The sequence below is a fragment of the Aplysia californica genome, unplaced genomic scaffold, assembly GCF_000002075.1.
Source record: "Aplysia californica isolate F4 #8 unplaced genomic scaffold, AplCal3.0 scaffold01192, whole genome shotgun sequence".
NCBI classification, from domain to species: Eukaryota; Metazoa; Mollusca; class Gastropoda; order Aplysiida; family Aplysiidae; genus Aplysia; species Aplysia californica.
Genome location: NW_004798462.1, coordinates 114749 through 140947, shown reverse-complemented (window position 1 = coordinate 140947; position 26199 = coordinate 114749). Strand labels below are relative to the sequence as shown.

General features: G+C 41.0%; 1 protein-coding gene across 1 annotated transcript; it reads right to left on the bottom strand.

Moving 5' to 3' along the window:
• Positions 1-712: 712 nt before the first annotated feature.
• Positions 713-23022, bottom strand: LOC101861556 (cysteine and glycine-rich protein 1). The gene is made up of 9 exons (XM_013090244.2): positions 22870-23022; positions 18771-19011; positions 16653-16791; positions 10548-10635; positions 8990-9083; positions 5864-5963; positions 4483-4642; positions 3626-3719; positions 713-3325 (listed from the first exon to the last, which is right to left on the bottom strand). The coding sequence occupies exons 2-9, from the start codon at positions 18883-18885 to the stop codon at positions 3255-3257; spliced, it is 861 nt and encodes a 286-aa protein (XP_012945698.2). The 5' UTR covers positions 18886-19011; positions 22870-23022; the 3' UTR covers positions 713-3254.
• Positions 23023-26199: the final 3177 nt, after the last annotated feature.

Below are 26199 nucleotides of genomic sequence, written 5' to 3'. Positions count from 1 at the left end.
CCCTCCCTTTTTAATCTCACAAATACACACTACTTTCCCAAACACACATACACAAACACTGTGTCCTTTCCCTCTTTCCCCAACCCTGTCTTCAGACATCACAGAGACCTTGCTCTATCTAGGCCTCTCCGCTCTTGTCAAAGATCTTGACCATTCAACTCTACTCTTGTGGGACAGAACATTCAGAGACTAAGATTTTAGAATAACACCCACAATAATGTTTTAGTAAAAGTTTTACAACACTTGCAACACAATTAGGTCACATAAGTGCTGAAAGTTAGAGGCATTACGAGAGAGTAACAAACACAAAAATGTAGAGAAAAGGACAATAGATGTTCCATAGGAAAGAAGGAGCAAACCACACTAGAGCACCCACCAACCATCCACTTATCCTCAACAAAGCCAATCCTCTCATTATAAAAGCCTAAGAAATATACTCAATACAGCCAACCCTCTAGTAATGGACCTAACACTAAACAGCAAACTAAATCAAGACATAAAAACCTCAGTGATAAAGTCAAAAACTTAACTTGAATGCTTGTACAGAGAAATAAAACTGCCTACATCAGAGTTAGGTATACTTTCTGATTAATTATACACCTTGACATTACAGGCCGGGAGGTTCTGGATTTGTCAGCCTACCACACCTATCTCCAAACAAAGTGTGACAGCATGACGAATTCAAAACTTTTATCAATAAAAGTTTTTAAAAAAATAAACACTGCAAAGTACAAGACAAACAAAATACTGAGTGTATGTGAAGGATAACAACAGAGGTATAAGCATGTACTTATTTAAAGCGGCAGGCTACAAACCTTTGCGTAAAGAGATGTAAACATTTCTGAAGAAGACGTAAAAACATTTGCGTAGAGAGGGCATACACGCTGCTAACATGAGGAATGAACATTGGGAAAACATGCCAGGAATGCATAATGTGTATAAAATGGACATACATGATTGTTGAGTGGTTCCCACAATGAACTAGCCAAAGTCGGTACAAGAAAAAAGATAAAATTCTAAAATCATGTTCACAACATTTTGGGGCAAGAAAAACCCTGGTCTTTGGGTGAAGCTAAAATTTCACAAACAGTTCAGGGACAGACATAAGGCTCATTTTCACTCTCACTTGTGTAAATATTCAAGTGTTACAAAAATAGAACGAACTGTAAAGTGTGTTCTACACAAACCATTCAAACGATCTGCGTATACAAAATACTGAAGTCATTATCAAACACCTAGATCATCTCACAGATCATGTTCGGATATGAAGCAATAACTGACAAACTGTTGAACATTTTGAAAGTCAGACAACGGAAAACACTAATGGCTCAAAACAGCACTCTGCTAGCTACAAAAGTAGACAGAGGTTAATGGAGGATGTACGTCTAAGAACCGATTGGATACCTATTGGTCAAATACATGATCAGATCCAATCAGGTCAGGTGGCGTCATGACACCAGCCAGCGCACATTATATCAAACTGACCCCTGCTTTGCTTCTTCAAACTTGACCGGCAAGTTGCCTGGGGCCTATTGCATTCCGCAAAGATATGACCTCAACTGTGTAGTAGCCGTCCAACTGGTCAGCTTTCATCAAATGAACCCATTAGGACTACAAACTCGGACATGTTTGAGTTTGAAGGGTTTTATCAAACTGTGGCAAAATGGCAGCTTTTGCCCCTCCATAAGAGAAAATTGGACCGCCCTCAAACGCATCGAACCATATCAAACAGGGATTTGACAAAACTTTATGCAATGTGCACAGCTTCTTAGAGCAAGGGTAAAATTAGAGTAATAAATACAGCTTTGGCAGGGATTGTGCAAGACATTCTGGAGCAAACTAAAACAATAAACATTTACTGACCACAATAAAGTAGGGTTTGGATAGGAACCAACATATCTCTATGGACAAAACCAAGTATGTTTGGGTTTTTTAAAAACGTAATTGTTTCATGCATCCCCCATTAACACTAGATCATTCAGGAGGCAGGCTATGATCCCACGTGTCAGGGCCAACCCAGGCTGAGAGGGATGCAACGTCTCATCAGAAAGACTAGATACTCGATAAAAATTCCCCCCCCTCAAGAATCGAACTCTAGTCTCCTGTGAGTGACGGCAAAGCGCCTGACCACGCTCCATCACAGAATCTGGTAACCTAGATCATTTCCATAAATCCAGAACAGTCAGAAGAAAAGCCAAGACACAGAAGACAGTATAAAAAAGAACTTTTTCATAATTTGAGGAGAAGACCACTCAAAATTCTACGGTAGGAAGGGCAACCCCAACAGAAATATTTGCTGCTTCTGTAAGTTTTAAAAGGAATATAACTGTAGCTGTGCCACTTATAGTGTGAAACTTGTTCCCAACTCTAATCCTTGAACACATCTACGGAAACTCTTCAAGCTCACAGAGAAAGACTCCCTTAATATAAAAACCCTTCACACCAATCTGAGATTTCCAAATAACCAGCACTAGGAATGTTCACTGAAAACAGCAAACAGAATGTCTGGTGCCATAATATCACAGGAAGAGGCAAAGTTATTCCCCATTTGCCAGGAAAGAAATCCTTAGCTAACACCCTCTTCCCCCCCCCCCCTTCCTCTCCCTTGCTAGCATCCATCTTTGCTCCTGATTTTTGGCAAAACAACAATTTAAAGCAGGTGTAAAATCAAACAAGCTAAGAAAGGACAACATAAAACACATTTACAACATCGGGTCCCATCTACACCTAACTAAAAAGGCTAACTTTTCCAAGATAGGGGAATCAGCCACTACAAAAGCAACCTCACTAGAATGTAGATAAACATAAAGCTGAAGACCATCAATTCTTAATAAAAAGAAGAACAACAGAAACAGTCCTCTGATGTCAGTGCCGACAATTCGCGACCCCAGAACAACAAGTTCCTATCTCAGTCAGTCACTTTGGATTATTTGAGTACAAAGGTTTCAAACACTATTTTAAATTCCTCAAATGAAGAATAAAATCAACACAGTTTTCTCATAAAAAATGAAGGAATATGACTTCTAAATTTGACATACAATGTAGAAGGAGTACGTGAGAAACTCCCTGGTTAGAACCTTGTTATTCTGGATTCGTGATTTTCTTGTTTCCTTATTTTCACTCCATATACCAGTCTAACGATCATCCACTAAAAAATAGAGCTCAATAATAATTACAGATGACGAAATGTAAGTTTCGGGGCTTGCCAGAGATGGTCAGGTCAGGTGACCATGCCACTGATCCCACAGTGCTCTCTAAGCTTGTTCCGTGACCATGGAGGTTCCAAAGCCAAATCCTTTTGGGCCAAAGTTCCTCCCATAGCAAGCTGTGGGGGAAACAAAGACAAATAATTGTGAGGCATTGCGGTGAAAACAGGCGCTTGTCAAAATAATTGAATCAAAGAAACCCGCATTTTTCTGGCTGTTCATAGATGTTTGTTTTTTTGTTTTTTTGTGGCTCAACACCTTTTATGTCCATTTAAAAACACATCTCTGTGTGGATGTTACTGGAAATAGTAGATCAAAGGCACAACAATTATAAACTTGCAGTTTTCAAGGGCACCCAAGTTTTGGTGTGTGCTGTGACAGTGAGTGTGAGTAGCGTGTAAGGACATGTGCAGACTTACACTTGCAGTAGATGCTGCCCCCGTGCTCTGTCATGGTGGTAGAGTCCAGACTCTTGTTACAGTTCTGGCACTTGAAGCAGGCCTTGTGGAACACCTGGGACAAAAACACGGAAGGCCAAGGCCACAAAAATTTGAAACACAAGTGGTAAAAGTATACCCCCCCCCCCCACCCCATTCTTTGCACATCTTTGCCTGCTGTCTCTTGTTCTTGCACAGCATACTGCAACCCCTTTGTGACCCTGGATTTTGTGTAAAACCTTGTCTTATAGATGGAATTTTTTGAGTGCATAAAAACATCTTGTAAGCCCAAATACCATTAACTCTCAGGGTTTTTTGAGAGGGGGGGGGGGGGAGGTAGCTTATTCTGACACCAGCTTATTGTGAATTTTTTCTCTTTTTGGGGGGTTAAAGTTTCGTAGTATGGTGGGTTTTCTATTTTGTTTGAGTACAGAAAAGTACATGGACACAATAAAGGTCATTTAGAGTATGGAAAAAGTAAGACAGACAAGAACAATATTTCGGGCGAAAAACATAAATAAGTACTACCAATGGTGCTCTGGAAAAAACATAAATAAGATCCTACCAATGGTGCTCTCCAACCACCTGCTGGTGTGATGGGTATAAACACTGTACTTTTTAACATTATATCAGAAAGAAAAAGTTGTAAAAGTAAACTTCAATGCCCCATTCTTAAAATAGGTAAAAAGGACCTTAGACATATGACATCAAGGCAACCCAAAAGTGGCTCCACGGAGGGTGGAGATGCTGGATGTGCACACTAGGTCAAATAAGTTTTGAAAGGAAGGCCAAAGTTTATTTCTACCAGAGAAGTACTAAGGGCACCCGACACAACGTACCTGCCCCACACCAGATACTTTCTCAGCGAAGTAGACCACTTTGCGACAGCGGCTGCAGCGCTCCTTGTCATCTGTCCAGTCCTGGTCATCTCCCTCGGGCTCGGGCTCCCCGTTGTCCATCAGTGGCGCTGTGTGAGCCTGGGCAATGGCTGGGATGTGGCTGGAAAAGGTGGTGGGGGGGAGACTAGTCACTTAGAAATACAAAGTTCTATCTAACATTTTGGGCCGTTTGGAGTTACTAAGACCATTAAGTCAGAAACCAAAAAAATTTAACGTTCTATTTGCTCTATCAAAATCGTAAGATTATTCAGAGTCGTTATCAAGATGTTCAAAGAATTGCGTTCGAAACAGCTTGAAATGCTGTGAAACTCAAAATTTTGTAAGAAAAAATTTGTCAAAACTAGGTTCTGATCAGATAGAACTTTGTAATTCTAGGGTAGTGCTGTAGTAAAAGCAGATACGTCTTTCCCACTAACTACCAATAAACAGGTGGGGATGAGGGAGTAGTGTCTATCCCACTATCCAACAATACATGCAGGCTTCCCCCCCCACTCACTATATGTGCTTGTACTGTCTTCAGAAGTAACTGTCCAACATTCAGAGAAGTACAGAAGGGTTGACCACACATTATATCCTTTTCTAACCAAATAAAGTGGGAAGTGTTTACCTAATAGTTAGATGTAAGTGGGACCCGATGTTGTAAATGTGTTTTATTATGTTGTCCTTTCTGAGCTTGTTTGATTTTACACTTGCTTTGGGGAGTTGCTTTTTTACCCAAAAAAAAATCAAGATCAAGCGTTTAGTTTTAGGGCAAGTTTCAAGGCACTTGCACCACAAACAGGTCATATAAGTGCTGAGGATTACAAGTGTTATTAGAGAGTAACATTCAAAGAAAAGAATGAGGAAAGATGAGGACAATATATATTTGAAAGAGAAGAAGGAGCATACCACACATGAGTCCCCACCAACCATCCACGTAGTTAAAGTCTATCTAACCTTCAGTTTGTTAAAATAAGTTATAAGTGTATTTTGCAAATGACATCATGGCAGCTCACATGGAAAGGAGATCCCAGATGTACGTAGCAGGTCACGTAAATTCAAATGGAGGGCCCAAGTAGTCTTTTACCATGATTCATTATCAAGTGCCAGATCTGCGACAGACATTGCCGATCATGGTTCTCCGTTCATTACATTCCTTTGCTGGGATGCTTTAAAAAAAGCTACATCATCCTGATCTTTCCCCATCACCCAATGTATTTAGGCTCTTCAAGTATGTTGTTCTGGGTCTACCTCTGTCTTGTTTGTTTTCAATTACCATGACTGCTCGACAGGGATCCCTTTGCCTCCTACAAGTGTGGATTTGAGGCAGTGACTCACTCACCTGGTGGGGACGTCATCCACCTTGCCAGTGTCCATCGACAGACCAGAGGCTCCTCCGGCAAAGCCATAACCCTTTGGACCAAAGTTCTTCCCATAGCACACTGAAACAGGTCACAGAAACACCTCAAAGGTCTCAGAAATTTTTAATTTTGTTTTAGCAAGCATTTTACAGCACTTGCAACACAATTAGGTCATATAAGGGCCAAAGATCAGAGTTTTAGTATGGTTTAAGTAAGGGTTTTATAGCACTTGCAACACAATAAGGTCACATAAGTGCTGAAGATCAGAGGTGTTACAAGAGGGTAATAAACACAAAAAAAGAAGAGATAAGGATGACAGATGTTCGATAGGAAAAAAGGAGCAAACCACACCAGAGCACCCACCAACCACCCACAGTTTCAGAACAAGGGCTGAGAAACAGGTTAACACAAAAAAATAGGTAACAGCTCATTGCAAACAAGTCATAGAGACATGTAACAGTAGGCCTACACAGAAACAGATCAGAGGAACAAGTCTATGCACAAAGAAACAGTTTGACACAAACAGGTTAAAACACCCTGCAACAGGGCACAGAAAAAAGGTGAATGCACTCAAAAATAGGTTACAGAAATAGGTAAACACACTCAGACAAACACACTGCTGAGAGTAAAGAGAAGCACATAGATATAAAAACAGTCATTCGGTGCAAGGAAAAAAGTAAGAAAGACAGACAGATAGAAAGAAGAGAAAGACAGAAAAGAAGTAGGACCCACCAGTGGGCACGCTCCAACAATCTGCAAACAGGACACAAACTGAAGAAAAATATCAATTTGAACTTCCTTATCATCTGCCAGAAGTTAAAATGTACTAAGCCCAAAACTTCGATATTTTTTTAAAGGCAGTTTCTTAATCAGTGGTAACTGTTGCATGTGCTCAAGAAATACTTTGTCGAAATTCAAATTCTAAATGTTGAAAAGGTAAAAAAAAAATACATAATGTGTAGGTAGTAGAATTGTTTAAAGACTGAAGCAGATTTTCCCTTTTACAGAAAAATTTTGCTTTCTTGGCTTTGTACATTTTAATAGCTAGCAGATGTTATGCTGGCAGTGCCAAGAACTAATTGAGCATTGTGCAACAACTGCCATGGGACAAATATACCTCACCCCTTTCTATATAGGCCTACAATTGTACGTTATTTAAGAGGTTACTTTTCAGCATTTCTCTCTTTCTTGATACAATTGTTTGTTATCAAAGAGGTTGCTTTTTCGAATTTCTCCCTTTCTAAATACAATTGTACATTATTTATGAGGTTACTTTTTAGAATTCATCCCTTTCTGTATACAATTGATTATTATAGGTCACGTTTCAGAATTTATGTCCATCTCCAAAGTGGCTTGAGAAGAAAATCTCAGAAATTTACATTGTTATCTTGAAGCAGAAAGAGAAAATATATATATAAGTCGTTGGTACCAAAATCCAGAGTGTTTTCAACAAAGCAAACTAATAGCCAAGAAAAATGTTATTCCCATAAATAGTCTCCAACTATCTGCTTTTATCCAGTTCAGATTTGTTTTTTTATCAGACAACATTCCTGTACCGAAAAAAAAGAAGAAAAAAATACCGAAACCGGATAAAAATCAACACAAAAAAATGAATCTCCACTGTTTTCACAATTCATAATGTTTGTTCATTTTAAACCCTGACTTTTTCTTTCCAAAAGGTAAACAGACACTAAAGAAGTGGAAACAAAGACTAGAGGGAAAAATGAGACCCTCAAACTTGTAAAAATAATGTTGGTTATGCCAGTAAAGACCAAAATATAACATTGGAAATCCTGTCCTCAACCCCTGCAAAAGTCCACTGTTTTCTTAAACAAGAATCATAATCACCACCTTTCTGAACTGGGCTAACAAGTTTTGCAAAATTCTCCTGCAAAACAAACAGCTGTCTTTTGCTTGAGCCAACACGGGCAACAGCCTTAGCAGTGGAGAAAAGTCAACACAGACAGGAAAGCAACACGCGCTTGTAAAAGCAGGGTAAAAAACGGTTCGGAATTTTTCTTCTGACAATGATAATTATCAATTGCTCCAACCTTTTATATTTTTGATTTTGAAACAAGATAACAAGAAGATTCATAAACTGAACCAGCTGCATTTATTCTCTGACACCCTAACTGTTAATCAAACTGCAACTACAGGCGACCCTGCTTTAATGGCCACCTTTTTAAGACAATCACTTATAAAAAACAGCCACTCCCCATTTCCCACTTTTTGTATTTTCTACATTACAATGACACTGTATAAAGACGTCCGTCTGTCTAACACGACCACCTTTCTCCTAGAAAATGGGTGGTTATCTTAGACAGTTTCAACTGAATATCATGGGCAGCCTCTTTCAGGTAATTTCCTATCTAGGGCATTAGAAGAGTGTTTTTAAATTTGATCTTTCATCTTTGTCTATTTTACTTCCTCCTATCTTACTTTGACTACTGGGTCAAGCGTTCTGCCTTTAAAACACCAACTGAAGTCTAGTAGGGCACTAAACTTTTCTCAAACAATAAACAAAATGAGTCCACAGCAGCTACATTAATTAACAGTTTTTAGTTTTATCGTGAAAGGTTTATGGCACTTATATCACAAATAGGTTTGAAGATTAGGAGGTTTACCTGAAGCATAACATAAATGGAAAGGAAGGAGAGAAAACGATGATAGATGTTTGTTGGGAAAGAAGGAGCAAACCACACCAAAGCACCCACCAACAACCAACTACTGTTTCCTTGAGTAGTCTACAAAATAGTTCCATCTGCACCCCCGAAGGACCTGAGTGGCAGAAAAAAGAGTGCTAGGAGAGGATCATAAGCCAACTGTCCCATGACATTTAGATCTACTACTCCACCCCCCCCACACACACACACACCCTTGACATTTAGAAAAATTATTCCATGTACACACTCACACAAACATACAAAAGAACACACACACACACGTACAGACAAACACACACAAACATGCACAAGCACAAACAAACACACACACACACACACACATTTACACATACACACACACACACACACACACACACTCATGCACACACACACACATGTGCAGCCACCCCCACCCCACACACACACACATACACAAGCACACACCTTTGCAGTAGATCTCTTCTTCCCTGAGACACAGCCGGTTTGAGTCCAGGTTGATTCCGCACGAGTTGCAACGGAAACAACTTTTGTGAAAGTACTGTGGAGGGAGGGAAAGAGGGAAGTGTGTGAGCACTGTGAAGGAAGGAAAGAGGGAGGGGAGATGGGGAGAGAGAGGGAGGGAGAGAGGTAAAGGGTGACGGAGAGAGAGAGGGAGGGAAATGTGTGAGCACCATGAAGGAAGGAATGGTAAGTGGAGATGGAGAGAGGGAGGCAGAGCGGGATGGGAGAGGGAGGGAGAGAAATATGAGTACTGTAGTAAGAGGAATAGAAATAGAAATGTGTGAGTATTGTGAAGATAGGGAGGGAGGGAGGGAGGGAAATCTGTGAGTACTGTGAAGGTAGGTAGGGGGAGGGGAGATGGAGGGAGGGAGATAGATAGAGGGGGATGGAGAAAGGGAGGGATGGAAAATGTGAGTACTGTAGGAGGACAGATGGAAATGTTTAAGTACTATGTGGAAAGAGGGAGAGGGGGAGGGAGGGGGATGGAGAAAGGGGGGAGGGAGGGGGATGGAGAAAAGGGGGAGGGAGGAAGAGGGGGAAATGTGTTAGTGCTGTACTGTGGAAGGAAGGAGGGGGCTGGAGAGTGGGAGGTTGGGAAATGTGAATACTGAAAGAGGGAGGGAGGTGTTAGATTTGTTGAAGGAGGGAAATGTTTGTTTCAAAACAAGGGAAATGTAGGTACTGTAAGGGGGGGGGGAAGGAAACGTTGGGAGCCAAGCAGTGCTGTCAGGAAATAGGGAAACTAAGAATTCATCAAGTAAAACTGAATTTACCAAAATACCAACTTTGGTAAAAATAGCATTTTCTTTTCTTTCTTCAAAGATTGAGGTGAAGCAGAAGTAAACTGGCATCATTGTGCACAACCAACATATCCTAAAAACTGATTAATGAGAACTGCTACAGCATCTCCGCACTCCCCCCTCCCACATCACTGCCTGTCACAGCACAAGAATAGTCAACAGAGGCAATCATAACCTTTTTAAGCAACACTTATCCCTTAGCTTTTCATTAAGCTACACACTGATTTTGAACGAGAGCTTTAATGAAGAATTAATTACAGCCAGCAATCTGGACATCAAAAGTCAAAATTCCAAATTAACAAAGAACGAACCCCCCAAAGAATGATTTGAAGACTAAAGAGGGAAGAAACGGCAGAGTCATATTTTGGGGACTGAGAGCGGGTGGCTGAAGAACACCACTTGTAAGTCCAACTTCTTCATTTTTCCTTTGTTTGTTCCTGTCAGTGTGTCTTACTTTTTCCTAGCACAAAAAGACCACCAATGTGTCAATTTACTTCTCCTTACTAAAAAACAACAACCTTGGAACCTAATGTCTTACAAAAGAATATACAATGTGTTCTGTTTATTTTGCATGGACCCTGTAATTTTTCTTCCCTTAAATGTTATATCAAATTGTAGAGTCATAATAAAGCCCACATGGAGCATAACTCAAAACAATGTGACTGTGCCATTTTTTCCCCTGCAGACCTCATCCGTCTTACCTTGGCTCCCCCCGCACACCTCTCAGCCATGTAGACCACTTTCCCACAGCGGTGACACACATCAACACCAGGTGGCGCACTGCTCACGCTGTACGAAGAATTACAACACATATAATGTAAGGGTCAAGTCTATTGACCATAATGTTAGGGGCAAAATGTAGGCTATCTATTGTTCAGTCAGTTATCACAAGCTAGTACAAAACAAACGTTCAGCAGAAAGTGCATTTCTTAACAGGTCTTGAAATAGTCCCTGCCATATTTGGAAAGGTGCAATGCCAAAAAAAAACTCAGGTGACAGTACTTCAGTTTTAAAATATCACAAGATTCTTGGACAACTCTTTACCTGACCATTACTCTTCTATGCTGTACTGTATGTGCTTCTAAGCCCTCTGTCTACATTAATCATTTGCAGTCCTTTTAATAATCAGAACAAGTGACTTAATTTATATATTTTTACCACTACAAAATCAAAAAAGTGCTCTGAATCAAAGCAAACTCAGTCTACAATACTGATAAAGGGAGAGAAAAAAGACAGAAGCGATTCCAACTATCGAGTGACAATGAAAGGTAGAGATAAAAAAAAGTTTGCTTTAAAAGAAGATTTGAAGTACAAACAGACAATGAAATGCACAACTGTACATAGACAGAAAACGAACTGATAGCTTCAAGGCATGAAACTCAAAACAGAAAAAGAATCAATTGAAAAATGAGATCCATTTAGCAGAGGGAAAAGTAACATTAATAATTGAGATATCAAGAGGAAACAGCCATTACCAGAACAGCAATCACCAGCTTCGCCGTGAACTCATCTTTTCCAGAGAATGACATTCTGTACATTTTTCGCTCCTTATTCACTTTTCACTGCCTACCTACTAACAGACAGACTGGCAAAGAGGAGACTGTGAGGACTTTGTTCAACAAAAGTGACAGGTTTAGTGCAAAGACCAAGTGTTAAAGAGCAGAAATCACTGTATTTATTCATCCTAATTACTTAAGTCAAAAAGACAAATCGTTGCTGTCGTGCACAAACCTCCTAAGCACCATCAACAATACAGTCAAACCTGCCCTGATGGCCACCTCTATAAGACGGCCACCTGTACAAACGGCTACTTTCCATTTACCCCCTTGCGTTGATCATGTTGCGTTGACCCCTCCCACTGTAGATCAATAGGTAACAAAGTTTCAGCAGCTGGTGAGGTAAGTGTGTGATCCCTCATAACCCATAAGCCCTGCCCAAAACTCATACACAAATTGTAAGTGAGATGAGAGGTCACTGTTTACCCAGTCTGTAACAAAGTAACAATGGATGTCAACATGTACTTGTAACACAAGCGTCACATGGTGGCGACCCATGTGTTTGTTTTACCATAGCACTCGGTCCTCCTTGTCCAACACATTTCATGTTATTGTCACCCTTGCACAAAAGCAGCAACAAAAGAAAAAAAAACAGAAAAAAAATCCCAGCGAAAACAACAACAACAACAATAACAACAACAACAATGCGGCTGCCTACGGTTGGAACCTCAGAAAGGAATGGTTTGTTTTCTTCATCTTGATCAGTCTTATACAGCCCCTTTTCTCCTTGACAATGGGTGGCCGTCTTACACAGGTTCGACTGTACTTTACAGGAGAAGCAAAAAAAACTTTTTATTTCCATTGATTCTTAATATTTTATGAAACTTTTCAACTTTAACATTTAAAAATATGATTCTTCAACTTCTCACATATTGTTTGAAGCAGTGAAATGAATACTGACAAAGAAAAAGGAGTTATGATGTTTCTGTTGAAGTTCTTTCATCTTGCACAGACCTCGTAAGCGACAAGCGTGTCACGTACGAGGTCTCTGCACGACGGCTCTAAATCGGTTGTCGTCAGGTGATGTCGATTTGGTCGTTTTGTTCTTGAGTGAATCATTGATGACGGTGTGTACGTGTGTGTGTGTGTGTGTGTGTGTGCGTGTGTTTTTATGTGTATGTGTGTGTTGTGTGTATGTGTGTTTCTCTCATTCTCTCTCAATCTTTCTCTCTCTCTATCTGTTGAACACGCACACACACACTCTCTCTCTCTCTCTCTCTCTCCCTCCCTCCCCTCCCCCCCCTCTCTCTTAGCCTATGTCTCCTTATGCACGACACGATGTTCAGTCACGTGCAACAGTCCCCAGTGATGTGTCGCGAAGTATGTATCCTAATGCACGACCACATCAGGTCAAAATATTTTCAGTTGCATGCGACAAAAGCTACTAAACTGTCTCCTTATGCGTGACGCGACATTTAGCCGCGCGCGACTGGCAATTCACAGAAGAGACACAGTGGTAAATTTTAATGTTGAGATGGACAAGGAAGTACAAAGCCCGTCAGATAGGAGTTCTACGAGCCGCTGACATTTTTTATTCCGTACATGGCCAACCCGTGTAAGTCCTCCTCTTCCTCCTCCTCCTCCTCCTCTTCATCCTCCTCCTCTTTATCCTCCTCCTCCTCCTGCTGTTCCTTAAAAAAACAAAACAACAAAATTAGATTCACAAAACTTGCATTGGGTCGAATTGAAGATGAACATCCTACACACACACAAACACACACACACATCACACCACACACGGCGTGTCAACCTGCACTGCTTGAGAAGGTATTTTGATCAATAGTGCTCCTCTAAACCTGTCAATCCCCCAGTTTGTTGCATGCAACGAGACTCTCGAGACTCTCAATGGCTACAAGGACCCAATCCCAGGCGCACATTAGGAGACAAGCTCTTACTCTCACTCTCTTTCTCTCTATCTCTGTGTGAATCTCTCTGCCCCTCCCCCTCTCCTTTTTCATGCATTCAATGTCTTTCTCTTTCTGCATTTCGAAATACTCCCCCCCACACTCTCTCTCTCTCTTTCACTCTCTCTGCCTCTTTCTCTCTTTACCACATTCTCTCTCTCCCTCCCTCCCTCCCTCCCTCTCTCTCTCTCTCTCTCTCTCTCTCTCTCTTTCTCTCTCTCTCTCTCTCATCCTTTCTCTTTCAGTTGCAGTTGGAGTAATTTTAAATATTCCAAGATTCATGTAGAATGCATGGCATAATAGCTTATAGTCCCTGGAGGTGTTTGAATTTCACATCTGTGATCATCAAGGCTTCTGTGTAGAGGTCTAGATTTTTCATTGGCTACCACTGCATACTCTCTTCCTTGAGTAAAATCTTTCCAGTCTTCATCAAATATCAGCTTGAAGGATATGTTTCCATCAGGCGTATTCCTAAGACAACAAAATATCCACCACGTCACCTCTTCCGTGACCTGGCCTCATAGTTTTGCATGGCCCTCGTTTGGAATAGTCCTTGAAAAATGTGTGACCGAGGCATTGACCTCAAATAGTCTGGGGTTGCGCCTGGCTTTGCCAATAATGCTAACGTAGTTCGCTGGCAGGTAGACAGGAACACCTTTTGATGCTCGTTCTTCCAGGCTGTGGTAGGAATCAACTTCCATGTGAGGGTGTCCTTTAACTAGATACTCACGTTCCACTGTCTTATTTGTGTGAGCGAAGAAGTCACTAATTGTGTTGGCGAGTACAATATTCGTATTCTGATAGACACAGTTATCACCTAAAAAATTATCTTGTCCGTTTCGGTTTTACCTTCAAGATATTCTACCACTCACGATGCAAAAATGCGTTTGACGTGAGCCCACCTTCTCCCTCATGCCTCAGGTAACACACCACGTCCTCGGATCGTACACTGTGCAACTTGTGTACTGTGACTCTCATCTTATTGTAGATAGCAGATGCCTGAAGTGAAGGAACAAGAAGCACAGACTCCAAGTTCATAGAAATGGCAACAGTCCTGACTCCGACTTTCTTGTCCATCTCTTTCTCAGCAAAGGCTCTTTCCTCCAGCCTCCTGTACTGTTTCCATGTCCCTTCATCCATGTTTCCAACCCTGTGAGACACACATACATCACACAGGTCCTTTTGGGGATGATGTAACGCCAAATTGTTTTTGTGAAACTCCATTGCGGCCCAAGTCTTCACACCTTTTCAAGTACTGGTACTCCTGATGTATATCCACCAGAGAATGAAAGTGAAGCCCCTGATAACATTTTGCTGAGGCTTTTCGACAAAAGTGAGACAGAATTTTGGTAATATCCCAAAGAATCAATTTACAGAAACACTTTCACATCACTTTGAACAGGAGGTTGATTACTGCCTTTGGCAGGACCTCTAAATCTGACCCTAAGAAATCAGTAGAATTTTGAATCGTCCAGTCCAGCTAGGGCAATGGTAAACATTTTCTTGCAAACACAACTCTAGCTCCAATGTCCTATATGAAGCACTGATATGAGCAAGGATGAGTGATCCTTTTGATGCTTCAGAAGTTGTCCCTTTCCTCATCACATCAACCTTGCAAACTAGACAGTTGATGTGCACTGATCTTATTCCCCTGTGATGACGAGCACACATAGTCTAAGATCTCTCCTATGTCTTCATCTGAAAGAGAATTGCACCCCATCCTTTTGCAAGTGCGGTTGCAAGGTTCCAGGAGTTGGCGTGTGGGTCATTGGGTGCCCTTGGCACAGACACAACTTCGTCCCGATTCCCTGAAAAAGTCTTGCTTCTCTGTGACGTCAGCTGTGAAAACAACACAATCGACTAAAACTACAGGGATGTCAGACTGCAACGTAGCATGAAGAGAACTTGTATGGACCGAACAGGCAGGACAAGAATCCAGCATCTAGAGCTCTCTAGTACTAGTAGTGGTTGAAGTTGATTGAGTTGGGTCAAATAAGATCACTGACCAATTTTTTTCTGGGCGTTGAGCTAGTAACAGTAACCAGAGGAAAATCCGACTTGTCAAAGCATGACGCAGAAATATCATTCTGGTGTCTCTTGGATGAAAACATTGTCCACTATTGTCTTCAATGGCCCTTTCTGATATTTCATCAGGCAGCAATGATTTGGGGGAAGAAATCTCGTCTTGACGATAAGCACATTTGTCAGATTTTGAAAGTGACAACTGGACCCAGCTGACGGGGAACATCTTTACCGAAGAATAAAACAAATGCACATTTCGCTTGACAATTTTTGAGTGACCACTTGAGTTGTTCCTTATACAGTAATATGGATTTTTCAAGACACAAAATCGTGGTCTCCAGCACTGCTGATGGTCATACAACCCAGTCTTATACAGCATCACATTAATTTTAATTCCTGATTTGCTGCTCCTTACAATGTATTGTATTGACTTTCAAGTAAGGGGAAAAGGCCGCAGTTCAGTTTGAAGCGTGAACAACGTTTTTGGTACTTAGGAGTACAAGAAGGCTGTTTTTCATATATGGGCATAGACCTTCCGATGTTTGATGGGGCACTATTTCTTAATTTGGCTGCTTGTTGATTTTCTGCTTTAAGTGTGAACAACCTTACTATAACTTAATCTGGCCCTTCGCCAAGGGGAAAAATGTGGGTTTTCCAACGAAACTACCACCTTTGATCTAGATCCACTGTGCAAAAGAAAAAGGACCCGACGCAAGTGATACGCTTGAGTAAGACGGACCGTGGGGCATTACAACTATTGTTAGGCCAACTAAAATTACCTAACATAAGCGACACACTGCGGCGGCTGAACAAGCTTGGCCGCCAGGCACAAAACTCCTATGCGCCTCGCTGACGCCTACGAGTTATATGTCTGATGGCTTTCGCCCATTTGGAGATAGGCGGTTTTTTAATTTGTGTTTTAAAAGTACTTATTTTTCACCAGTGTCAAATTTTGCTCGACTGGGATATGCGATATATTATAAAGAATCTTATAAGCCAAAAAAATAAATTTTGTAAATTTTGGCGCTTAGAAGGTTTGTGAACGACGACAACGAAATGCAAAATGGTAACTGTAAAAAGGTGGAAACATTGCCATGCTTGTGATATTGCTACCATGAATGTCAAAAGAAAGTCATCCTTGGACAAATGCATTACAGAAGATGCAAAACATGTACAATGAGAAAAGAGACAATTACTCACAGTGGCACTGTTAAAACCAAAGTTGTTCCTGTACCCCGTGTCCTGCACATCGCACACACAGACACACACACTGACACACACACTGACACACACACTGACACACAAACACACACAAAGAACTCACTCAGTAGGCTGTCCTGAGTCAGCAGTCATACTCATGGCGGCACTGTGAGGGCCAAAGTTTTTCCTGTAGCACGTGTTACAGTAGATGTCGTTGTCATGGTCGTTGCAGTTGGTGCTGTCCAGGGTTTTGGAACATTCAGCTGGGCAACAACAGGTAAACGTCACAGGTCAGTTTGTTTAACTTTAACACTTTTAGTAGCATCGGTGGATTTTGTTGCAAAGCCGTAGTATGTTCCCATTATTCCTGGTGACTTTAGTCGCCAACTCAACCAGGCACGCTAAACATATTTAAACAACAAACGGAGCAAGTGTACTGAAATAAATACCAAGGAAGTCACTTTATGCGATCTGAATGGTTGATGAAACTCTTTGAACTTTTATAGTGCGTTTCTCAGGCTGTGAATATTTCTTTTTAATTAAAAAAAATTATATCCTGGCTGCAGCATTCTAAACTGAAGAAGTACTTGAGAGTTTTTCACTATATGAGCCTTCGGTACTGTAAGTGTTAAGTAAAGAGCTTGTTTGTTTGTCGCAGTAAAGAGAAGCATATCATCACAATGACCATCATTTAGTGCTGGGAAATAATAATGTAGTAAAACAAACAGAAAGAAACTACTGAGGGAAAAAAATGAAAAAGTATCTGCCAGTGGCTCCCTCCAACCATTCACAGGTTACTTTCTTTTACCATTTGGAATATGAATAAACAGCTACAAGTGAAGAGCAAACAGTAGTGAAAATAGGGCAAAACTGGAATCGTTAATCTGCATGTGTTCTTAGAGAGCCTAAAGAGCAGTTTTCAAATTCTTCATCAGCTCACAAGGGAATCATTCCAATGAACATCCACACATGCCGTGTTGATGAAACCACTCATAATAGCAGGATTGTTCTAGAAGCATGTACATCCCAACACTTCAATACATTCAAAACATAATCTTCTACAACTCTAAAATTGTTTTCCAAACATTTCAATAAGAAAGAGGTGAACATTGTTTTTCAAACTTAAACACTCATTTCATTCAAAAGACTATATAATATGTATATTGCAGGCTATTAAATGGGAATAAACTGACAGTTATAAAAGATTTTGCCTTTCGGATTTCTTCAGTTAACATAACTGCCAACTTTTCAGTGGGTCAAGCTGTACGCATTGACTTGAGCAAATAACTACCCCTCCCCCCCTCCACACCTTACACACAAAATAGAATTCAAGCTATTCAAAGAGGACCAGCAGCAAAAGATATCTCCAACTGACTTATACATGGGCTTCATTCTCACAAACCAGGTCTTGAAAGTTCATGATTTTTCTTAAGCATCAGCAAGTCAGTGAGGAGCAATACTAGGAAACAGAAACTCTGATAATGATATGCTTCAGTCTTACTTATCCAATTATCACCAGTGCTTTCATTGCATAGTATAGGACCACTGTTTGACCTATTAAAAAGAAATGTTTGAACATCTCATTTGTTTCCACCCTTAGCCCCACCCATCGATGTAACAAGTACAGTCAACCAATGCCACCCCTCACTGTCATGTAACAACGATTCGAAGAACCCTTTTCTCGGCTGGCCGTACGATCAGGGTGGCAAGCATTGGTCAAACTAATTTCACACCTCTGGCTTCTGGCTACCAGGAAAGTTTCTGTGGTGGCTCGCTACTTGGACTCGAGCACTTTCACTAGCACTCCTGATATTTCACATCCACACCACCCTGACCATCTGCATCCCCCAGGGCTCACATAGATGGGGGAACATCTACCCCCAAATTGTACCTTCACCCCCCTTCCTCGCCCGAGCCGGCGGAACCAAACTTGCGAGTTTTGTTTCAAATCAGGGCTGAGCGGGCAAAGTATTTTCTGTCTTAGCCAGGTTAAGCCCCAGAAGGGAGCAAATTTTCTTTCCGTTTCTACGTAGGACAGGTATCCGTTTTATACCGGTAATTAAAAAGGAATACATCAAGGGGGGAGAGCGGGGAGATTCCCTTAAAACAGGTTCGACTGTACTTATTTTTTTACATGAAAGCAGACTTCCGTACACCAACTTTCAAAAACGTATTAAATGTATTTTTTTACATACTCATCGACAGAAATTAGTTAAAAAACTGCATGTACTATAATACTTACAGCACTTGAGGCATAGTTTGTGGTACTTTTTCCCCATTGCTCGAACTTCCTCTGCAAAATACACACTCTGGTTGCAGCGGGGACATTTTTCTGCACCACCCAGGATTGGAGGCATCTTTGTTTCGAGATGAAATTTGAACTTTGCGTTGAGATGAAGTCAAAGTTGGGAGACAAATTTCTCTGGGTCTCTACCAATGTTCACGACGTGCTCCTCTTCAGTGAACCTCAGACACCAAACAAACTGTGAAAAAGTAAAAATAAAAGGGTAAATATACTTCAAGACAGATCTTCCTGTCTATACACTATACCCAGAGGAAGAAATGATTTGACATGCAGATAGAGCTAGCACATTCATGAGAAGCTGGTCATTTCTCAAGTCAATGCACCTCGCAATATACCTGGTCGGAGCGGGAAAGATCGATGAATAATTTGGGATTGTTTGTCAGGTTTGAACTAGCTTCTTGAATTTTGTAATACCAAAGACACTTTGCATTTCATCTCACCAACCACCCCAATGTGTGAGCACCGATAGACCCTGTTCAATTCTATATGTTGACATTTTCAAGTCCCTTTCCACAACTTTCATGGGTGGTGGCTGGCGGGTGCTCTGGTGTGATTTGCTCCTTCTTTCCAATAAACATACGTAATCAATACCTCTACTCCCTTTCTTTAGTATGTTACTCACTAGTAACAAATCTAATCTTCAGCACTTATATGACCTATTTGTTTTGCAAGTGTTGTAAAACTGTAAAACACATCTCCTCTCTCATATCCAAGGTCTAGAAACATTCAAGCATACAAATCCTCTTGGAGACAGTACATTTTGAGGAACAAAAACAAAGTTGTTTTTCCACAGCAAATCAAAAGTATGGGAGTCTGTGCAAAGTGCAATTGTCTTGCATTTTCCTGTTCACTTAACATCCTTGTCAGAGCCTCTGGACAAGGTTACAGTCAACAAATTGAAGTTGTCTTCCATAAAATTATACAGTTGAAATTGCCCAAGATAGCCATCAATTGTTGAGGAGAAAAGTGGCTGTCTTACTCAGTGGATGGCTTGGACAGTGTCATTATAGTAAAGAAAAAAATGCAAGGGGGCAGTGGGAAGTGGCAGTTTGGATAGGTTATCTTGGACTAGAGGCTGTTAGAACAGGTTTGGCTGTCTTTCCACTGCATCATGCTTAGAGGTATCTCAACCTTCCAACCTTGTACCCTTCAGAACGTGAATATAGCTGTATCAAGAGGCCATATCATTCCCGCTACACTCTGCCCACCCAGATCAACCCCTTCGTAAAATACTCTGATGTCATTTCCCCAGATATCACACTCATTCTCCACACATCACAGTCCGTCTCCACACATCAGATTCATTCTCCGGACATCACATCCATTCCTCCACACATCACACCACACTAATTCTCCAAACATCACACTTATTCTTCACACATCATACTTACTCTTCACACATCACACTCATTCCTCCACACATCACACTTATTCTCCACACTCGTTACCTTCACACATCACATTCATTCTCCAAACATCATACTTATTCTTCACACATAAAATTTATTCTCCAAACATCACACTCAGTCTTCACACATCACACTTATTCTTCAAACATCACACTTATTCTTCACACAGCACATCCATTCTTCCACACATCACACTTATTCTCCACACTCATTCTCTTCACACATCACACTCATTCTCAGGACATCACACTTATTCTTCACACATAACACTCATTCTCCACACATCACACTCATTCTCCATACATCACTCTCATTCTCCACACTCATTCTCTCCACACATCACACTTATTCTTCACACTTCACAACTGTTCACACATCACACTCATTCTCCACACATCACACTCATTCTTCATATGTCACACTCATTCCCCATACATCACTCTCATTCTCCACACTCATTCTCTCCACACATCACACTCATTCTTCACATGTCACACTCATTCTCCATACATCACTCTCATTCTCCACTCATTCTCTCCACACATCACACTCATTCTCCACACTCCACAACTGTTCACACATCACACTCATTCTCCAGACACACTGGTTGCTACCACAAATCTGCTCCACCATGGCCTGAGAGCTGGCAATCAGGATCTGCTTCCTTTCAGTCACTTTCCCTTTTTCCTTCCAACCATTTGGTGTAGGGAATGGTCAGAATCATTAGAAATATGGCGCTTTATGACGCCATTTTTTCTCTTGGTCAAGCACAAAGTCCACTTGCCTCACATCCTAGGCTGGGAAATTTGAAACCAGCATAGCCTGATTTCTATTCAATGGTTTGGTTTGCACTTATCTATCATGGCCGCTGTAAACCTGACCAGTGAGCCAAACAAGGCTGTGTGAATGTCCCAACAGAACAATTATAATGAAACCACTAGACAAAAATAAATCCTCCATACATGGCTATCAAACTCATGTGTAGGCTAAATTTTGTTTTTTGGGATATATTGAAAGTTTGATGTCTTCTGCTTCATTTAAGATAAAAATAAACGACTGTAACCGAATATAAATATTTTATTTTGATTTATTTTGCAGGTGTGCGTGGTTTGTAGTGAGCTTGGGTGATGAGATAAAGGAATTTGGACCTTGCTAGTGCGTCGCAGAGAGATTATTTTTAGAATCATTACCTCATGGCCACCTTTGTTTTTATTGAAATAACGACAGATCGTGTTTGAGACCACAATAGAATACTGATTTGTAATGATTTCAGTCATGAAAAATATTAGGCTTCATTTTTTTATGTTACAGTGATTGTACTCTTTTAAAGTAGAGATGTTTGGTGCACTTGGTACTCTTTTACTATCTGTAAACATGGGGTTGCAGCCAGTTAACGACATCAGCAATATTTTATTAATATAATGTTAAATTGAAACAGCTGCCATTCTCTTAAACATTGACTGGGAGGTAAAAGTATGGTACCAATATTATTCCAATATTCTCAGGAGACATATAGGCCTTTCATAAAAAAACAGATGAATTTGACAAACCGCTACTTTGAAAATTTAGTGTCTGGTGCCTAGTATAATGCTAATATTTCGTTGCATTTGACGTGAAGACCATCGTTAAAACTGTAGTCTGTTTGGCCCATAAGTTGTAGTTTTTTCTGTGAATGAATAGTTTTCAAATTTTGTATGTTACCTTGTAGTGGCATAGCCAAGATAACTTGCTAAATTTCAAGTCTCTATCTCAATTCTAAGACCCCCATTGCTATGGAAACATGTTGCTCAACTTCAGAGGCCATTTTCTACTTTTTGTGTTTCCTCACCATGCACAATTAAAATTTCTGTATTTTCGTCAAATATTGTCACATTTACTTCATTCTTGTTTTATACTTAGATCTAGGGAATTTAAGATCTAGAATCTAGATCTAGATCTAGATCTAGATCTAGATACACGTTTAATAGCACTTACACATGTTATTGTTAACATACATAGAGAAGATGTCAGATGGCCTTCTCAATAATGCAAACCTAGAATACAGTGCTCTTCAAAAAATGAACAAAATCTCCATGAACTTTTGTACTGACATGATAGATCTACATTATATAAACTTTTGTTTGGCACCGTCAATGGAATTGTTCTAGATCAACATCTAGATCTAGATCTAGATATATAGATCTAGATCTCTAGATTCAGAAATCTAGATCAACGGCAGGCCTTGACCTATTATTTAGATTATTTCTCTATGACTGAGACTGAGAAACTGTCCATAGACTCTAGATCTAGAATCTAGTCCACTGTTGGTTGAATTCTCGATTCTAGAACTTCATTCGGAAACAAAAATAGATAGAATCTATAGATCCACATCACTAAAAAAATGGCACTAGATATACATTTACGCTTAATCCTGCTGGCGTCGAAAACAATCAACAAAGCCTTGTGCCTTGTACTTGTGTGGCAGAACTTCGCCGGTGGTGGTGCATGTCGCATTGTCCTCAAGTCAAGCACAGACGCCAAGAGCATTCCGCGACAAATTCTAACACATTCAATTTCAAACACACGGTCTTCTTGTTCATACATAATGGTTTTTTGTTTTAAATTCATTGACTGTAACCACACCTTACCTTTCTCTTCAGGGTCTTTGAGCAGTTTTCTGAAGCAGAATCCTGTCGAAAAAGGGCGAGGCACCAATGAGAGTGAGGGGGAAGGGGGGGTCACGGTAGACCGTTGTGTTGTGTGTGCCGCGTCTGCTACTCTGCTACGGAAGCAAAACAGGCGACAGCAGTCCACAGCGGCCGGGCTATGGCAGGTGACAGTCAACGACCATACACACAACCTAGATGTACAAATCAAAGAGAAATAACTGTAGCATGTATGTGTAGAACCGGAAAAAATAGAAGTTGACAGTAAAAGACAACACTTTCGCACTGTTATCAAAGGGACTGTTGGTTTTTGAGACCTGTTTCAAAACGTAGTCTTTCGATACCGGATGATACAATGTACATGTATATCAAACTTATTCTTTTTTCATTGTTAGCTGATTCGCCTGTAAACAAATCTGAGTTAAACAAAACAAAACAAACAAATAAATAAACAATCAAGCAAACAAAACATGCTTTCATACAGTACGCGGGGATTCATCCATGCTCACACTTCACACCAAGGATCGTGAATACCCCAAAACGTTCTTAAACTTAAAGCTATGCATGCATGCTGCTAGGCCACTGCTCTTGATGTATGGGGTGGCCCCACCCCACAGACCTCTCCTCAACAGCATAATATTATAATTACTAACCCTTTTCCTCCTCAAACTTCTCCAAAACTTTCTCAGCATGGTGTGACGCAATTTCTTTCTTAGGGGAGAGTGGAGAGAAGTGGACCGCCCTCTGAAGAGCCAAATCTAGAGGTCTAGCGCAATTTTGCACATAATTCAAAAAAAAACAAAAAACTAACAAAAATTGTTTCCAGCACAAAGAAACAACTTCCTTTTTTTAAAGGGCGGTTTGAGTACCGGTAAATGGAGTGGAAGAGATGTTTTCATCAAGTAAAAGTTGTGCAACTTTACCACAGAGAGGAGCAAAACAATCGGGTAAGTGTAACGATTAGCAAAAGAACTTATCTAAATACTTATTTTTCAGTTGAACACTATGTTTTAACTGCCTGTTCAAGAAAACATACATTAATTTGAATAGTTAGACTGCCAATAGGGATAAGTTTTTCATGGCCACCACCGTCGGCCCACTTCTCCCCACGTGTTGCCCAGTTCTTTCTATGTGTGGCACACTACGTAGCAGGAGTAATCGTCAACACATCTCCATGCCATTTTAGTCATATCATTATATTACCAATTAAATCCTGATAAAAGGTAGATCTAGATCTAGATTTTGATAGAATATAAAGGGTATATAGATCTATATAGGTTCAGATCTAGATAGACTTTCAAAACAATCCAAGGGGGTAATGCTGTAGATCTACTATTCCGGAGTTTTCCCCTCATTGGCGCTCTAGTGTGACACTGTCATTGCATGTGTACCCGCTTCTTTCTAAATCTAGTCTAATTGTCACTTGTAAACCAGCGTCCCGAAGACATGCGTTGCATTCTTTATTCTTTTTTTTTCTGTTCAATCTCTAGGGACAACTTACTTTTACTTTTTTCTTCCGCTTGTACCCTGGGGTGTCGCGGGGGGGACATAGGTGTCTGTCTGCAGCAAGTCGTGTGGCCTGTAGGAGGGACATCCCATGATCTTTAAGGGTGTCTGCCACAGATTCACTCCATCGTCGCCTTGGTCTTCCTCTGGCTCTCCATCCAGAATATTTAATCTTGTATGCTCTCAGAGCTGGATGGTTTGAGGGCATCCGCGTGAGGTGTCCGAACCCCTTGACCCTTTGTTTTTCAATGTGTGGTAGGACTGGTGTTGCTCCCACGGTGTCCCTAATGACTTCATTTTTAATTTTGTCTCTTCTTGTTTTGTTGACCGCTCTTCTTAAGCATTTCATCTCGCATGTGACCAGTTTCCTCTCTAGGGCTTTTGTTAGAGTCCATGTCTGGCACTGATATGTGAGCGTTGGAAGGAAAATGGCGTTGATGAGCTTCGCCTTGGTGCTCATGGGGATATTGGGATGTTTCAGGAGAGGGCCCAGTTGGTAGCTGACTGCGTTGGCTCTCTGGCATCTAGTCTCTATCTCTCGATCTAATTTTCCATTTTCTGTGAAAATGCTGCCCAAATATTTGAATTCTCTGCTTTGTTTTAGTTGGGATCAATTGATGTTGATATCCACTTTGCCTGGTCTCCTGCTAATTGTCATGACTTCGGTCTTGCTTATGCTGATCTTCATGTCATATTTTTCGCAGCTCGCATTTAGTTGGTTTATATGCTCCTGTAGCTGAGTCTTGTTGTTAATCATTGCCAGGTCATCTGCAAACATGAGTTCGTTGAGTGCCTCTGGGTCTGGATTGGCCTCTTTTGTTATCTGGTCCATGTAGATCACGAAGAGCAGAAGGGAGAGATTGCACCCCTGTCTCACTCCGGATGTTACTGGAAACCAGTCCGATGTTCCACTGGTAGTTCGGACAGCGCTTCTGCTGTTGGCATAGATAGCCCTGATGTTGTCTAGCAGTTGTCCCTTGATGTCGTACTGCTCTAAGATCTTCCATAGCTTGTTTCTATTTACTCGATCAAAGGCTTTTTCTTGATCCACAAATACGAGGTGGAGATCTTTGTCGTATTCCAAAGCCCTCTCACACAGTTGTCGGAGTGCGAAGATTGCATCAGTGCACCCTCTTCCTTTTCTAAAGCCAAATTGGGCGTCACTGAGAAGATGTTCGGTTTTTGCGCGAGTACGTCGCTCTAGGATTTTTGCATACATTTTCCCAACATGGCTGAGAAGAGATATGCCTCTATAGGTGTTGCAGTCTTTCTTGCTGCCCTTTTTCTTCCATATTGGCACCACTATCGCATTTTGCCAGTCTGCTGGCACTTTTCTTTCTTTCCATGCTTTTTGAAAGATGATTGTAAGCCAATGTATTCCGGTTTCGCCGCATGCAAGGATGGCTTGTTTTGATCAGTCCGTTTGTGTCTCCTTATGTTTTCTTGAGCAATTTTTATATCCACTGCCGGCCTGCTAAGCCAGTCGCAGTTTCACCAGAGCCCCGTTGGCCAGCAACGTTTCGGGGTGACCCGGGTCGGCCTTCACGGCTAGCGTAACGCCTCAGTGACATAAAGTCACATCGTACTTCACCCAGACCCAGCTATCCCCTACTTTGTCCTGTTTCCATCTCCCACGGCGTGGACGAGGGGTTGGACTTCGAGAGACCCCTAGGGACAATACCACGTATTTAAGGAAGACTGGAATATGCACAGCCTTACCTGATACATGTACAATAAAAGATGCAGTGGAAGCTTTCAGAAATGGAATGCCTTTATGGGAAGCCACATGTCTTTGCGGCATTGTTC